At 37.5% G+C, this 15817-nt stretch overlaps 2 protein-coding genes across 4 annotated transcripts; one reads left to right on the top strand and one right to left on the bottom strand.

Annotated features, from left to right (window-relative positions):
- Nucleotides 1-564: 564 nt before the first annotated feature.
- sh3bgrl2 (SH3 domain binding glutamate-rich protein like 2) lies at nucleotides 565-8629 on the bottom strand. Of its 2 annotated transcripts, none has more exons than XM_011491786.4 (4): nucleotides 8499-8629; nucleotides 4508-4693; nucleotides 2264-2344; nucleotides 565-1913 (listed from the first exon to the last, which is right to left on the bottom strand). In XM_011491786.4, exons 1-4 carry the CDS (start codon nucleotides 8574-8576, stop codon nucleotides 1899-1901), a joined length of 360 nt encoding a protein of 119 aa, XP_011490088.1. In that variant the 5' UTR covers nucleotides 8577-8629; the 3' UTR covers nucleotides 565-1898. The 2 variants fall into 2 exon arrangements, with proteins under 2 accessions (XP_011490088.1, XP_004083740.1); XM_004083692.5 differs by having other exon boundaries at nucleotides 7855-8506.
- lca5 (lebercilin LCA5) lies at nucleotides 8543-15769 on the top strand. Of its 2 annotated transcripts, none has more exons than XM_004083830.4 (10): nucleotides 8543-8618; nucleotides 8941-9005; nucleotides 10025-10419; nucleotides 10762-11003; nucleotides 11145-11450; nucleotides 12844-12981; nucleotides 13099-13192; nucleotides 13294-13430; nucleotides 13533-13662; nucleotides 14079-15769. In XM_004083830.4, the coding sequence occupies exons 3-10, from the start codon at nucleotides 10032-10034 to the stop codon at nucleotides 14972-14974; spliced, it is 2331 nt and encodes a 776-aa protein (XP_004083878.1). In that variant the 5' UTR covers nucleotides 8543-8618; nucleotides 8941-9005; nucleotides 10025-10031; the 3' UTR covers nucleotides 14975-15769. The 2 variants fall into 2 exon arrangements, with proteins under 2 accessions (XP_004083878.1, XP_011490089.1); XM_011491787.3 differs by having other exon boundaries at nucleotides 13536-13662.
- The last annotated feature ends 48 nt before the right edge of the window (nucleotides 15770-15817 follow it).

Below are 15817 nucleotides of genomic sequence, written 5' to 3' on the forward strand. Positions count from 1 at the left end.
TTAAGGTTAACCAGCAAAATAGTACTTTATTAACTACTACGTAGTATTCCTATATCCATCTTTAACATTCTCAGAGTTTAATAAAGACCAAGCTAATACTGCCAAGCATGGTAGCGGGAGGGTAATGATTCAATTTTTTTCTGTGTACAAAGTGTCGTAACTACAACACTATCCAGAAAAAAATACTGGCACGAAAATTTTACCCAAACCTACATAACAAATTCTACAAACATGCATAAAGTAAATATACTACCGATTGCAATGCCTAAAGAAATGCCAGATCTTAAAAAACAACAACTTACAACTGGATCTTTGAGGACTTATGTTGGGGGGAAATTATTTTCAAAGCAATGTGGATTGAGGTCCCTTCACAAAAATGCAGAAACAAATTTCTACATGATTATTTCTTTCCTTGATTTTTCCTTAAGTGTTTGATTGATACTCCTGTTTTGTTAAAATAGTTTTATTTTAGGATGTTTCTTTATTTTTTTGAAATTCTATTTTACAGTTTTTGTTAAATTAACATGAGCGAGACAGAGATAGAGGCTAAAAAAAGAGTAAACCTTTAGCTTTGGAATAAGTTTATTATGAAAAATATACTTCAGTACCTTTTTATTTGGTGGTTCTCTTTTGCTCCTCACCAAACCAGTTATTTTTAATGAATCACTAGACAGTCCTTGTCAAACGTTGCTTTGATTACAATGGGTATTCCGAACATGTTTCTCATTGGTCAAAACAACACAAAATAGACTAATACAGAGATATGACACATATTGCAATTTTCACAAGTCTTTTACAACAAAAAAGAAAAATGTATAAAACAAAAACTTGATTTAAAAAAAAAAGTATTAAAAAAAATCCATTGTTGTTTAAGGTTTACAAGCAAAATGCTTAAAATAAAATGTTCTCTTAGCCGAACAACAATGAAGAAGTCAAATGAGCAAAAATAGCAATAACGTTCACATTGGAATAAAGAAAACTAAGAAGTTCAAAGAACTTACACCTGCTTTTTTGTTCTTCTAGAATCTAAACATGGCAGCCAGCGCATATCTTTGTCATGTGATCATTTTTTATATTTGGCAAAACAGAAAAAATGAATTTTCAGTACAGATGAAACATATAACAGCACCATGGAATGAGCTGTAGCCTCTGATCCAGATGGTAACTAATTCTTTAATAAAAAGCCTGGCATTCCATCACAGAAAATCATGTGATAAACAGAAACTGTAGGTCAAGTTTATGCAGTTCGTTTTGGTGAAGCTAAAACTGTTTCTGCATTGAAAAATACATACTGTCAGACTGCTTTTTGCTGCAAATTAAGGGTGAAAGCTGGCAATTCTGTTCATAATTGATTCTTAGTGTTAGATTTATAGTTTTGCAGTCAAGCATAATGGCAAAAGTATCGGCTCCTTTCATTTTGTCAGGTGGTCTTTTGCCCAACAGCTACCATCAAAACCGCAAACTGAGGTGAATCCTCAGAAACCTAACAATCATGGTGGAAACTGAATGCAAACAAGCAATTGTGTAATCAGGCGTGATGCGCTGCACCCAATTATATCTCCCACCACTTATTTATCAGCATCTAAAGGGCAGTGAAGCAAAAAAGCTGCTGCAACAAGCTTTTTTTCATATTTTCTACAAACTGTGTGCAGAAAGCAAGTGTTTATGGTCACAGCGTTTGTCAGTGTTTATAGGCAACCGCCACCGTGAAGGGGATCCTCCTTAGTTTCAGTCTTTAAAGCAAAACACTTGAGAAAAATAAGTGAATTCAGAAAAGGTCCTGGCAGCATCAGCGAGCAAAAATGGGTAGAAAAAATGCTGAAGTTGTCCAAAGAATAAGGAACAGAAAGTGATAGGGGTTTTGAGGTTTCCAGGCAAATACAAATTATCCACTTGATCTAAGAGGCTGAATCCTGGAAAAAAGGACAAAAAAGAAATAAAATCAAATGGTCAGAAATCTAGACTACATTTCTATGGTTTGATGTAACAATTCTAATGACAGAATTTGAATGTGACATGCTATCGCACCACCTTGATCTTCACTGATTACTATTTTTATTTTTTTGGGCAAATTGATTTAAAAAAACCAAATTAAAAAATTAAACCCATTTGGAAGAATAATGTTGAGGAAAAAAACACGTGGACTTTGACGTTACTTCCTTTTTTATCCCAGTTTGGGCTCTCAATTCACAAATAAGTTGCTCCTTGATCTTCCTTAAACCACAAGGACTTGTTGTGCATTTTTGCTTGAACGTTCACTTACTGTTTTTGTCTGATGACAAGTGAGTCTAAGGAATTCAGACACTGTGTTGTTCTCCTTTGACTGAAAAAAGTCTTCATAGTCCTGAAGGAAAACAGACAAGAAAAAGAGATATTGCATTGATGATCTCCATGTTTCAATGCTAGTTTTTACAGGGAAAAAGAATAATGTTTTTGTTTAAATGCATTCAGACACACAGTGCAGAAACTCATTGGACTGTCAGTGAGAGTAACTGAAGGCAGGACAGATAATCTGCCCGATCCATGGAAGTGGATTACTACAGGATTACTCTGCTGTGTGCAATCTCAGACGAGGACATAAACTCAAAGACTGTAACTGCTCGATTCACCAACGTAAATCAAACTGTTCAAAGTATTTGCTCATCTGCCTTTTATTTACATCCCATTCTTAGTCTATATGGTGTCAGGACATAAACCCACCCTTTGCAGCTTCAACTCTTCTGGCTATCCAGGATTATGGACCGTACCAATAGGAATTTTTGACCATTTTCATTTTCTAAGAAGCAGGAGGCCTGGCCTACAGTCTTTGCTTCAGTTCTTCCCAGGGGTGTTGGATCAGGTTAAGGTCAGGATTAAATACAGGCAAGTCAAGCTCTTCCACGCCAAAAGGCTTTTCCACGTCGTTATAGACCTTCCTTTGTGAACTGTGAACGAGGAGGGTGTTCCCAAACTCTTTCTGAAAAGATGGAAGCATTGATCTCTTGGCATGCTGAATAATTCTGAAAATTTTTTTGACCAAAAAAAGAAGAAGAAAAAAACAAACCCATCTTAAAAAACTGGGTTGCATTCCAAAAATACAGCTCCATATCGTAACTCATTCTCCACCAAACTACACAGTCAGATGAGTATCATCTTCTCTTGACACTGACCCATCCATCAAGTTATCAAATGGACAAGTGGAAGGTGTCCCTCTAACGCAGTGTTTCCCATTCCAAATCCTCAGGGAACACTGTCCGGCATGTTTTCTATCTTACCCTGCTTAAAGACCCAATCATTAAAATGTTCTTGTTGTATTTTTCTGAAACTGTCCTTTCTTACCATTGTATTTATTCAAAATGAGTTGGGAAAGAGAAGTAGATGAAAAAATTGCGTTTGTAAAAGCCTGTAGCTGTGCCGTAGACCCTACAGTCGTCATGCTCCCCGCTCCACTCCATTTGGATGCATCTACTTATAGACAAAAAGATCCATGTACGTCTCAGTTTTCCCCGTCTGAGCTGGGATCTGGTTTAAAACTGTACGGCTGGATGGCTCCAATATTGCTCTCCATTTTTGTTGCACCCGTATCGTTAGGTTGGAGGTGTCAGGAGCTGTTAGCTAGCAGGAGGGCGTTTAAAAAGATGGATGATCGGAAATGGGGGCAGGCTTACTCTGCACCAAATTTCTAAAGAACTCCTGCTGCTCTGCAGAAACTATGTCCTAAAAAACAACACACTTTTTTTTAAAATGTTGGCTAAAATGGGCAAATATAATTTAAAAAAGAGCACTGGGAATAGCTTTGAAATAAATCAAAAGATGATGGGAGAGTGACTTTAAGCACATTCAAATAATAAATAATACTCCTCCCCTGCTTAGAGACCAGTGGCATTGAGCTTTACATGACTCCATCCAACACTTAGGATGCTGATGTTTAGTTTGGATCAACTGCTCAGCCATGAGAACATCCCATCAACCTCCATGAATCCTGCTGTGGGTCTAATCTGAAGGACCACTTTTTTATTTTACCAATCTTGGTTTAAATAAAAACACTTTAGAGAGTGGAAATGTTCAAAGTGTGGGAATGTTATGACTAGATTTGATGCACAGGTAACATCTTATCACAGACATACGCAGAGCCCCTAAAAGCAGCTCCTTCTTTCACAAATGTTTATAAAGACAGTTTGCATTCCTATGTGCTTAATTCCATACAATGGGGACAGAAAAACCTGACTTCAATTGTTTGGATGGAAGGTGGTAAGGCTTTTAGCCATAGAGGTACCGGTAGGTAAAATAACTTTGAATTTACAAGTAAAACTACATTAACTTTTCTCTATGCATACAAATGTCTACTTTTTCCTGTTTTTATATTTAACGTGTATATTTCACACCAACTTTTATCACTCTGATAAAATCTAGTTTCATCTACACAGCTTTTTTTTAGCTTTATTTATAAATGTATCCCTTCATCAGATATGCCTCAATGATGTTTATGGGTGTAACTGTGACTTCTAGAATCTAATTTTCATCATACACCGCAGTAATGATCCTCATTGAAGATCTGTGGAGGAAGTGGGTTGCCCCTCTCTGGTTGCTTATCCTTGGGGATGTTGCGGTACATCCAAAGTCTCTGTTCCTCCTGCATGGTGATGTCTACTTCCTGGAAGTTGATTCGATTTGCTTCCAGGAAGCCCACCACCGCCTGCTGATGCTTTTTTACCTGGACGAAGTTAAGAAAAAAAAATTATTACTATCATACTATCATTTTGTATCTATCCTCTCAACATTATAAAGTTATTCTCGCTGGGAGATTGGATTGACTTTCAAAATGTTTGTACTTTCAATAAATACATTTCCCAGCTGATGCCCAACACTTGTTCTAAACTCAACCAGGAGCTCTATAATATTGACATGTCCCATTAAGACCAATCAAATGTTTTAAAGTCTGCCGGTTCTCATAAACTTCATAAATAAACCAGAAACTGTCTGATTAAGAGTCCCGTATAAATGCATACATATGACATGGAATATGCAATTCCTCTACAGGCAGTAATACTGAACACTAAGCTTAGGTTTGAATCTGAAAGCGGATATAATTAATTATAAACAGATAAAATGGCACACACTCAAAGATAAAAAAGAAAAGTATTTTTGATTTAATGACAATTAAATGATTAAGTGTGGTTTTGGACTAAATTGTTTTTTCTTGTTTGTTTTTTTTTATTTGGAAATGATTTATTTCAAGAAATCAAAGCAGAAATATTATTAAAATGATTTATTATGGGTCAAGAATGACCCAGATTTTTTTTTTCTTTTTTCTTTTTAATGGCCTCAAATGTGTATGACCAAAAACAAAATCAAAACACAACAACATTCTTGCTCTACATGACAGAAGTGGAATAACAATGCAATGATTTTAACACTGACCCAGTTAAGGAAGAGAGCATGGTAATGTCAGTGGTGCACTTTAAGGTTATTATCCTTGCACACAACTGCACATCTCTAAATGCGCCACATGGACATAAACACAATATTGCCAGCTGTAATCTGGCGTGGACACAGCTCCCCAAAGCACTGATCTGCAGGACATTCTGTGATTAAAACTGCATGTGGGAGCTTGGGAAATGTCGTGGGAAAGAAAACATTTAAGTTAAAAAATAGAAGAAAAAAACGTCCACACTAGAGCATCCATACACAGGAAGCTGTTAAATTATTAGGGATTCGTAATGCATTGTGTTCCCATTCTGTTTGTTAGTTCACTGATTTTGTCTTCCAGATTTATTCCACCAAAGTGCCTTAAAATGTATCGCTGCTGTCTTCTAAAGTTGTAATTGAGAATAAATATTTTTTATATTTTTGCATAAAGGTTATCTGAAAATTAGATTTGAAGTACTGAGATTAGGAGTAAAATAATCCTAATTTATGAGAATCCAATAAACAATCAATAATGGGGGGCCATGGTCTCTTACCTCATATTTTTGTATCTAAACAGACATGTATGACAAAAAAAGTGTCTAATTATTTAAAGTTAAATAGTGAATAATCTCTTTTGTCTCTTCTGTTTAGGTCCTTTCTGGCATTCTATGAGAAATGTTGTGTTTGATGAGGTAAAACTTAAAAATAAAACTTACCAAGTGTTATGGACACTATGTTTCGGACAGCAATATCATCTCAAAATATGTGTTCTGCTACTTAAAGTACTATTTCAGATGATGGAAAAAAGGTTTCAAGACTGAAGAAAATTTGTCAGAACATGTTCTTAATTGTTCACAAAAGCATGTATGGATGGAGATTTCACTGGTCAGTATGACCGCTTCCAGAATGTTCCAAATGTTTAAATCATACATGCGTTTGTGTATTGTTTGTGACGGCTTTCAGTTATGGGGATTAACGGAGAGGCTGATAATCCTTCAGTCATGCAGAGAGATAAACATACAGAGGTGACAGACCAAGACAAGCATTTAAAACAAAAATTTAAACAAGAATATAGAATATAGCAGTCACTCATTTACTTTTTTACGGGATGCGTGGGTTTATTTTTAATCTAAAAAGGATTTTTAACCAAAATAATTTACATTTTTCCACAGAATTGACCATTATGCTTTGTTATAGTTCAATTTAATGGCCCATATTATTTAAAAAAAAAACACACACACAAACAATGATATAAAGCCTTCATTCATTACTGGAGCCACACAAAAAAACGATGATGAGACTCATCATGACACATGTATTTGCTCAAGAGTAGGGGTTAACCTAATTTGCATCCTATCCATTCTGTGCTGATAATTTATGCTCCACTAATCTGCTTACAGTCTTAATGAAACCGACATTTGGTCAGAATTTTATTATTGTAGGTATTTTGGGTGGGTTTTCCTTTTTTTTTAAATTATCAAATGTGTTTTTGACATGTTTTATTTACTTTTACTCCAATGGTTGACAAATTAAAGTGTATTTAACTGAGTGTGTGTGTCATTTTTTTGTGTGTGACTTGAACATAATGTGTGTCATGGACCTAAAAATATCTCCTTTTTTAAACACACTTATTGCTTATGTCCTTTTCTAAGTCATTGTTAATATTATCTAACTCTTTACGCATTTGCGCAGGAGTGTTGTTTGAGGATTTTCTGACTGCACTCACATCAGCTGGATTCTTTCAAAGTCATGTGACAGTTATTTACTGAGACACTTCAACAGGATTACATTCTTCTTTAAAACACAGGCTGATTGAATTAACTTTTGTTATTATTTAACCGGTTAAATATGTTCATTTTTTAGTTAAAAGGCAGTTTTTAAAGAAAAAAAATCCCAAAGGCTCAGCAATGAAAATGTAAACATTGAGTATTCTGCATGCTACTTGTTGAAATGTTCTAACAAAATCTTTTAAAACTGTTCAGATGAAGGAAGTAAAATTAAAATTTCCCCTGATTCTTAAAATATCCATCTTGCAAATCTATTTGGCATTTAAAACATAAAAAAGTATTAGTTCTGCTAGAAAGAATGGCAGTTTTTCTGACTTTTCTTCAGTTAGTGAGTTGCCACTCTAAATATGCTAATGTGCAAAGCACAAAACTTTAATTAACAAAAATACTAAAGCATCACACACAACTATAGCTTTGATTTCAGTATTTTAACGTTTCATATAAAGTTTAAGGCACACAACGTTGAAAAAAGGCATATTTTCCATCATGTCTTATCTGAAGGTGAATTTTAAAACATTTTTTTGTTTAATGTCAGGGCATCGCCCCTATATGATGATGGAAGGCAGTCTGTTTACGCACTTATATTAGACTGATACGTCAGAGATTGACAAAAAAAACATTTAATTACCTGGAATTCTTAACAACTTCAATCGCGTTTCACGTGTTTGCAAACACTCACCGCGAGAGATCCACTGGATGAGGCGATGTAAACCCTGATGACCATTTTAATCCCAATTTAATTTCTGTCAATCGACTGACAGTTTCTTGCCGCCAGGCCGTGTTTGTATTACAGACTAAATAATATCAACACACAATTGAATTAATAAATAATTAAAGAAAGAACCTTTTCCCCAGAATTCAAATGCGACAGGGTAAACCAACGTGTACTCGTGTTGTGATAGTTAAAGACGCTCTTTAAACACATGCAACACACGTCACATTGAACGCTAATGGTTCCGGTGATTCTTTCAAAATAAAACCATAAACATCAGGTTTCTGTTATATAAATGTTTATGGTTCTGCGTTCAACTGTGCATTGTCTCCTTCCTTCGGATAGGTTTAAAAATAATCAAATTAAATATATCTATATAGTGGAAATAATATCAAATGAATTTGGAATTATTGTTTCCGCTTTTAGCTTGAAAGAAACCTAATTTCCGCTTTCTTGATTTGCAGTAATCTTCAACTCTTCGGCGGTAAAGCAGGTAATTGGGAATAACATTTAGTTGGTTACTGCTTATACAACATAACATATTTGTGCATTGCTGTATTACCAAAACAAATTGTGCTTGTAATGTTAAAAACGTGTACCGTGTTCTTTACCTGGTAAAACAGCGCCACTCTGGTTGTTCTTGGGTGATGTAAAAGGTGGTTGCCATGGTACGGCGTTAGAGGCTGCATGCATGGAATACATCATAAAAAGTGTTTACGGAAACGAAACAGGTACGTTTTCGATGGGGGGTTCCTGTTTTAACAAATTTGGGACAAAAGTTGACATTTTTAAATGCATTTATGGCTATATACACGCTAAACCGGCTAACCTATTATGATATTAAAGTCAGCTGTAGTTTGAATTTGCTTGCTAGTAAGTTGTTAGCATTATATTAGCTAGTGGAGTTTTTTGGCTCCTCTTGTCTTCGTGTTTAGTTTTAAAATAAATTCAGCGAACGTTTTTACATAAGGAATAAAGCAGAGATAATCGTAGTAACAGACGTGATTGCTTTACCCTCACTTGTTGAATATTTGACCTTTTTCTTTCCTGCAGTTGCCATGCTAGCACGAACGGCTGTCACCCATCCCGCACCCCGATCATCCTTCTGGAGACATTAGGTAATGTCTAACTGAGACTACATTTCTGTTTAGCTTTGGTCTACTACAACAACCTAATTTAGAGTACCCTTGTTTGTATTATTTGAGGATAGTTTGTTCAACTTGTCGCTCAGTCAGGGCGCGTGCTTCGTTTATTTGTATTTATTTATTATTAGCACCCATCAGCGTCCTGGAACGACTGAGATTATCAAGAATTTGAAAACAATTCAGGCGAATATTAAGAGACGTCAGTGAGCTTGAAAAACACGAAAGATAATATGGTGGGTGTCGAATTCCTCTGGCATGTGTGCATATTTATTTTAAAAGATGAGATTACAGTTTTAATGAAGGGATCTTTGCAAACCAGCATCAGGGGTCTGACATGAAAGTATCTGGTTTTTGTAATTAACACCTCATTATTTTGTGCTAAATGGAGAGTTGGTTAAAGCCTTTAAATGTAACTAAAGGTTAAATGAATTTTTTTAACAGCACTTTTGCGTTTAGTATAACACTTTTTCTGCTCATTTCCATTTGTAGTGACGTTGCCCTGTGTACTGATGTTGCCATAGATGCATTTCCATGAAGTGTTTCTATTTAACTAAGCGCTTAGGAAAGGGCCAGGTGACTGCACGACCTATGCATTTTATTACCATTCATTTATTGAATGATAGAACCACTAATGCTAAAAACCAAAGATGCTTTTATGCAAAAGTGTGAATAAATGTCAGGATTTGCCTTCTGAATTTGATGAAAGAACATCCAGAAAGTGTTATGTTGTATTCTTTTTTTTTCTTTGTGACCAAGATCCATACCTTGGAAAAATAAAACAGTCAGCTTTAATTCAATTTGTGTTACAGAAAAAACGTTCGTATTCTTTTTATTTGCATTTCTTTTTGTAAGTAAAAAAAAAAAAAACTCTTACAAAAATGCAAATATTTAGTTTAGTTAGGAAAGTCCTGGTTTTTTTCTGAATTCTACATCAATATCTGAAAAAAATATAACTTTAAAGGAAGTTTTGTGTTCTTTATTACTTTATATAGGGACCACATGGAGTCTGAAAAAGCACCTGACCCTTATGAAGACAGCCGGGATCAAAGTCGAATGTCCCGTCAGAGTTTATCCAAAGAGTCCAAAGCATCTTCCTCAAGAGATAATCAAGACAGCTTTCAAGACCGGATTCATAATGAGGATGAGAAAAATGGTTCCTGTAACAGCAGATCCAAAACAAGAAGGTGGAACTCAGATCCAGATCGGGACCGTATATCTGATGAAGAGGAAAGAAGAAGCGATGGCTCATATTGTTCCGAAGGCTATGAGAAGGACACCCTTTCAGAGCGCTCGCTCTCTTCGTTGTCACGTTCTCTCACTCCGTCACCCACTCCACCACAAGGGATGAGAGCAAAGCAAGCCCCTAGAAATGCTCACCGTAAGGCAGGTGAGTGAGCTGGGTTTAAGTTAAGGAATCAAATTCAAAGCAGCAGTTTTAATACACGTTATTCTCCAGTTGATGGCAGTAAAAGGCCACTTTGACATTTTCTTTCAGATGGACAGAAAAAGCAGCAGATTTTGACGCAAACAAATAATTGTTTTGATCAAAATTCTAGCTTCCAAAAAAGTGATTTAAGTAAAATAAGGCATTTCTTTCTCCAGTCAGCTTCAATTTCCATTCAATCTAAATGTGGCAAACACCGCCCTCATTTCTTTCTCAGCATGTGTGTTGTAATTGAGTTTTTAATCTACTGAGACAAGGTTTGTGTTTCTTTCAACTTTGCTGCAGGGGCCCCTGGGTGCTGGGGCATGTCTCGTCCCCCCCGACCAGGTGGCCTTCCCCTGACCCAGCAGCCTCACAGGGGAACCCGATCTCTAAGTAAGGAGTCATCACCTCCCAAAGACCTGGACCTGGTGACCAAGCGGATGCTTTCAGCCCGCCTCCTGAAGATCAATGAGCTGCGTAACGCTCTGACTGAACTGCAGCAGAGGATGGAGGATCTAAAGAAGGAAAATCGAGTACTCAAACAGGTACATCTCTCTCATATTTGGCTTTGTTTTAGTTTACAAAAAGTAGCGGAAAATTTTGAGTGTGAATTGCAAAAGATTTAAAACACACACAGGTAACATTTGTGATAATAAACCAACCTAAAACTTGTTTTCTTTGTTTAGCTTCAAGTGCGTCAAGAGAAAGCTCTGCGGCATTACGACGACACGGAGAGTGAGATTTCCCTTTTACTGTCACGCCACTCCAATGAGATCCACGTTCTCCGAGAGAGACTCAGGCGCACGCAGGAGCGGGAGCGATCGTCAGAGCAGCGCTTGAAGGACGCCGAGGAGCAGCTGCAAAAGAGCCGGGCCACTATTGCACGGCTGAAGAAACTGGTGGACCAGCGAGAACTTGGAACCAGAGACGAGCTAAGTCGCCGGCTGGATGAAGAGAAAATAAGAACCCAAGAAGCACAGCAGAAGATAAAGGTAAAGTCATCACAGTGTGATCATTCAAAATTTGATGGGGTTATTTTCATCCAACAGTATGAAACATAGTATGGAGTTTTGAATAAAAGACACAGAAGGATTATGTTTATATTTGTTTAAAATTTGGGTCTTTTACCATTTATCCATACTTTTCATTTGTTTTATTACATATTTTCCATCTTATCACCAAAACAATGAAGTGATTTCCTGTTTCACATTTTTTTAAATAGATTTTTAAAATCCAGTATTCTAGAATAACTCCATATTTTCTTTGTTGATTTTCTATCTCTGCTCAATAATTTAACAAAAGCAATTCCAATACCTTTGAAAGATTTTTATGGGGGGAAAACTTTTATTTTGTAGAGTAGATTTTTTTCAACTTCCAGTTAAAATTAAAATTTTAAAGTATTTTTATATTGAATTATGACAGTGTTTTTCAACCAGTGTGCCGCGGCACACTAGTGTGCCGTGGGAGATGGTCAAGTGTGCCGTGGAAAATTGCCCTCATTAACTGATCTAAAAACATTTCCCATCTCCAGGATTTCAGCTCTGTGTTCATCCAAACAGGCCCTGATAAAACACTGAGGAGTTAGGAATATAAAAGATCGTAAAATACTTTTTCTTTGCGTTTATTTTATTTTATTAAAGACATTTTGATAAGAATGACCGTACCGCGATTCAGCTGCAGCTCCGGCTGTATTTGGGAAAAGTCCCGTCCCTTTGACTGTCTCCACCAATCATTCTTGAAGGCTTAATCACATGTCATCAGTCTGACCAATCAGAAGTGCTTAAAGTCTTCACTTCCTTGTCCCGATTTAGCTCGTAAAGTTGCTCAGTTCTAACAAAAATACCAGCTAAAGCTCGTCTTTAGCGGTGTAGCTTTCCACAGAATCCGGTATCAGACTGTGGAACAAGTGAACAAAACAATGAAGCTCCGAAAACCGATCTCCGGCCGTTTTATGCACTACATCTCCCATGATGCATTGGGTTGTGAGAGTGACAGGGCACAAGGAGATCTGTCGTTAACGTCTTGAAACCAACGAACACACATCAAACTATTTTTAAATCTTCTAACTTAACTTTTATTGAATCTTTTAGAGAAAAAAACAGCTGCAGTTTCCAGCTTTTTCTGCAAAAATTATCTCAAAAATGCATGTGAGATTGTGGAGGGGCTGTAGATCAATACAGACTATGAGTTTTTCCTTCTTTTTTTAAATTTTTGGATGCTGGTGTGCCGCAGGATTTTTTTTAAGGTTAAAGTGTGCCGTGGCTCAGAAAAGGTTGAAAAACACTGAATTATGACATAAAGCTGAAAAGTTTGTCAACAATGAAGCTAAAAGGTGTCTTCAAACTCAAATTTTTTCTTCCCTAAACTGATTTTTTTATTTTTAAGGACCTGGAACGGAACCTGGAACTCACCAACAGCAGCTTCCAAAGACAAATAGTTTCAGAGAAGAAGAAGACCGTATGCGCTCAGGAGGAGGTCAGGACTCTGCAGGAGGAGCTGCAGCGACTGACCAACAAACTTAAGGTGACGACCTTATTCAACCAGTGATGTGCGTACAGTATACTGTGTTTTAAAAAAAGAACGTTATTTGCTTTTTATATGAAGTCCTATTTCCTTTTTTTGTTTTTGTTTTTTTACCAGGAAAAAGAAAGAGATCTGGATGCCAAGAATATTTATGCCAACCGCCTGGCGAAAGCCTCAAAGAAAGACTCAGACGGAGGCACAAAGCGTAAAAGTAAGATGTAACAAACAGAGAGAGAAAAAATTCAGAAATTATTGCTATTTGATTGCATAAGTAACAGGAATTTATATGTACTTTTATTTTGTTTTCCACAGTTCCCAGCTCGGGCAGCACCAAGGGCGTTCAGACCGATGACAGATCGTCAAGTCTGGATTTTCCCACGCCGCCCCCTGCCATCTGCGATGCCAATGAAGCAAGTCACCAGCAGCTTGGAGAATACATTTCCCTTCAGGTATCTGCTCTTTATTGTTATACTTTGCTGGAACGTTCTGATTTTTTTATTTCTTTTGGCTTCTAAATCATCCTCTTCTTTCTCGCATCCGAACACTGTCAGCAGGAAGTTGGCCAAGGCGACAGACATACGTCTCAGAAGACGGAGAGAAAAGCAAAAGACAAAGACCTGGAGTACAAAATCAAACTGGAATCTGATGTTCTAGAAGAGAAGCCCAAGAGATTAAGAGAGGGTAAAGGCCAACCACCTTTCTCAAAAGTGCAAACAAAACTCCTTCTAACCTCAACTAAAGATCTAATGCTGGAGTTGCTCCAGTTTCTCTTCTCTCTACACATTCCCCATCTTTTTCTGATTAAGGCTTTTCTACATTTTCTGGTCTGTTTCCTGAGCCGAATTTGTTTGTTAAACAAGGAGATGCCCTTGTTTCTACAACAGAGCCGAGCAACCCCTAATGAGCGGCCTAGTGCACACACTAGCGTGCTCTCAGCAAATTGTACACCTGCTTGTATCTGTTGCTAGGTAATGAGATGAATGAAACCCAAGGAAACTCAAATGCAGTGTGATTCCTCTGAGTCTGACTTAAATCAATAATACACTTCTGTTTATTAAGAGCAAATGAAAAGTAATAATCTCATTTTCTGTTCTTAGGCTTGGAGAAAGAAAAGGATGAAGAAGAGAAAAGAACGATGGCCGGTTTAGTGGTAAACCAGAAGGAAGACGGAACCTTCGGGAAGCACGGCCATGTCCAGGAAGCGGTGGCGAGGTGGAACCAGGAGTCCCTATCCGGTCAGCAAGCAGCAGACGAAGTGCGACGCAAGAAAGAGCAGCTGCTGGCAAAGATGAGAGAAATAGACCAAGAAAGTGTGAGAGTGCAGGACTCCAGGTTGGACGAGTTGAGTTTTTCCCCAAACAAAAGGAGCGCCAGTGACCAGCCTTCTCCTCGCCCCCTGGTGCAGACGCAGAGGAACCCCTCCTCGACCGGCCTCACTGAACCAGAGGAGACGGGTCGGTTCCTCACTGGAATCAGAGAAGGGGGAAGAAGAAAACCGGGTTTAGAGAGTGGAACTGTCACAGCAGAAAAACAGAGCAGGACGCCGCCGTCCCAAACTTCCACTGACGAATTAGCGTTCGGAGGCTACGCACCGTCGTTTGGACATTCAACGTCCAGAGCCTCCTTTGGCTTCCCTCCACCTCCACCAGAACTGGACCGGAGCCCAGCGTTGGAAAGCATCGGTGTTCTTAGTTTAAAAGGGTCAGAGGACAGAGACACAGAAAAGAAGGTGGTGAAAGACAAGAAATCCCACCTCATGCAGCAGCTGTTTGGGTCTACTGGGAACAGTTTGAGTCCTCACAGTAAAACAGAGCTCCTCAACAGCCCTCCACCCACAAACGGCGTGCCCTCACGGCGGGAAAGAATGATCAACTTTAGCTCAGGGTCTCCAGCCCATCAAGCATCCGTCAACACTCTGCGTGTGGAGGAAAGCCGACCTGCTGTCCGTGCCATCCCTTCATTTGACGACGACTTAGAAGAACTAATTCTGTAAAAAATGTCAAAAGTAATAGACAGAAAAGTTACTATGATTATTTTATCAAAAGAAGGTATGAAGACGGTTGTACCGTTCAACACTTTAGCACTTTACTCAGTTTGAAAAGTTCAGGAATTGTTTTTGTATGTTTAGATAACTTCTAATTGTATTTATTCATTTTTGTATTTCTGTTGTTTTTGGGGTTGCTTTTGGTAGTGAAAAGAAAGTCAGCTCCCGTGATGTTTTTAGGAGTAGCTCAGTAAGAATATTCTGTGATTTGACAGTAATGTGTGTGATGATTGTCGAATCCTCTGTAAAATCCCTGGATTCTGGCGTTATCCGTTATCCGTCTGCTCCAGGGTGTGGTTGCCATGTTTCCTTTTTTTTATTTTTTTGTGACTTGGTCAGGTTTGAGGTCGATGAGGGATCTGAGTTGGGTGCTTTTTCTTAAGTCTGGAGGGAATCTGTAGTAGTTCAAAGAGAAAAGGTCTGTGTTGATGTTTGAGGTCAGCCTCACTACTGCAGACTACTAGTTATGTTTGTCTTTTTTTGGTCAGATTAACCCATATATAGACCAGGAGGTTCAACATGACTTTTAACAGGAATATTTTTTCCTGTGCTGATTTGTTTTTATGTCTGCACTATAAACTCTAATGACAATCAGCACTAAAATACCTATTTATTCAGTCATTCTTATACATTTGTACTTTAATGCTATACATGTTTTCATATATGTAGATTTTGACTGATAAACATTTACTTATTTTTTGCTGTTTCATATTAAGCACATTTTAAATAAAATTTAAAAACAAATGCGTTTTTTAAACGTTTTTGTTTCGAACAAGAATTTTTTTTAAAAAC

The sequence above is a fragment of the Oryzias latipes genome, chromosome 24 (genome assembly GCF_053564925.1).
Source record: "Oryzias latipes strain Hd-rR chromosome 24, Olatipes_Hd-rR_3.1".
Classification (NCBI taxonomy): Eukaryota; Metazoa; Chordata; class Actinopteri; order Beloniformes; family Adrianichthyidae; genus Oryzias; species Oryzias latipes.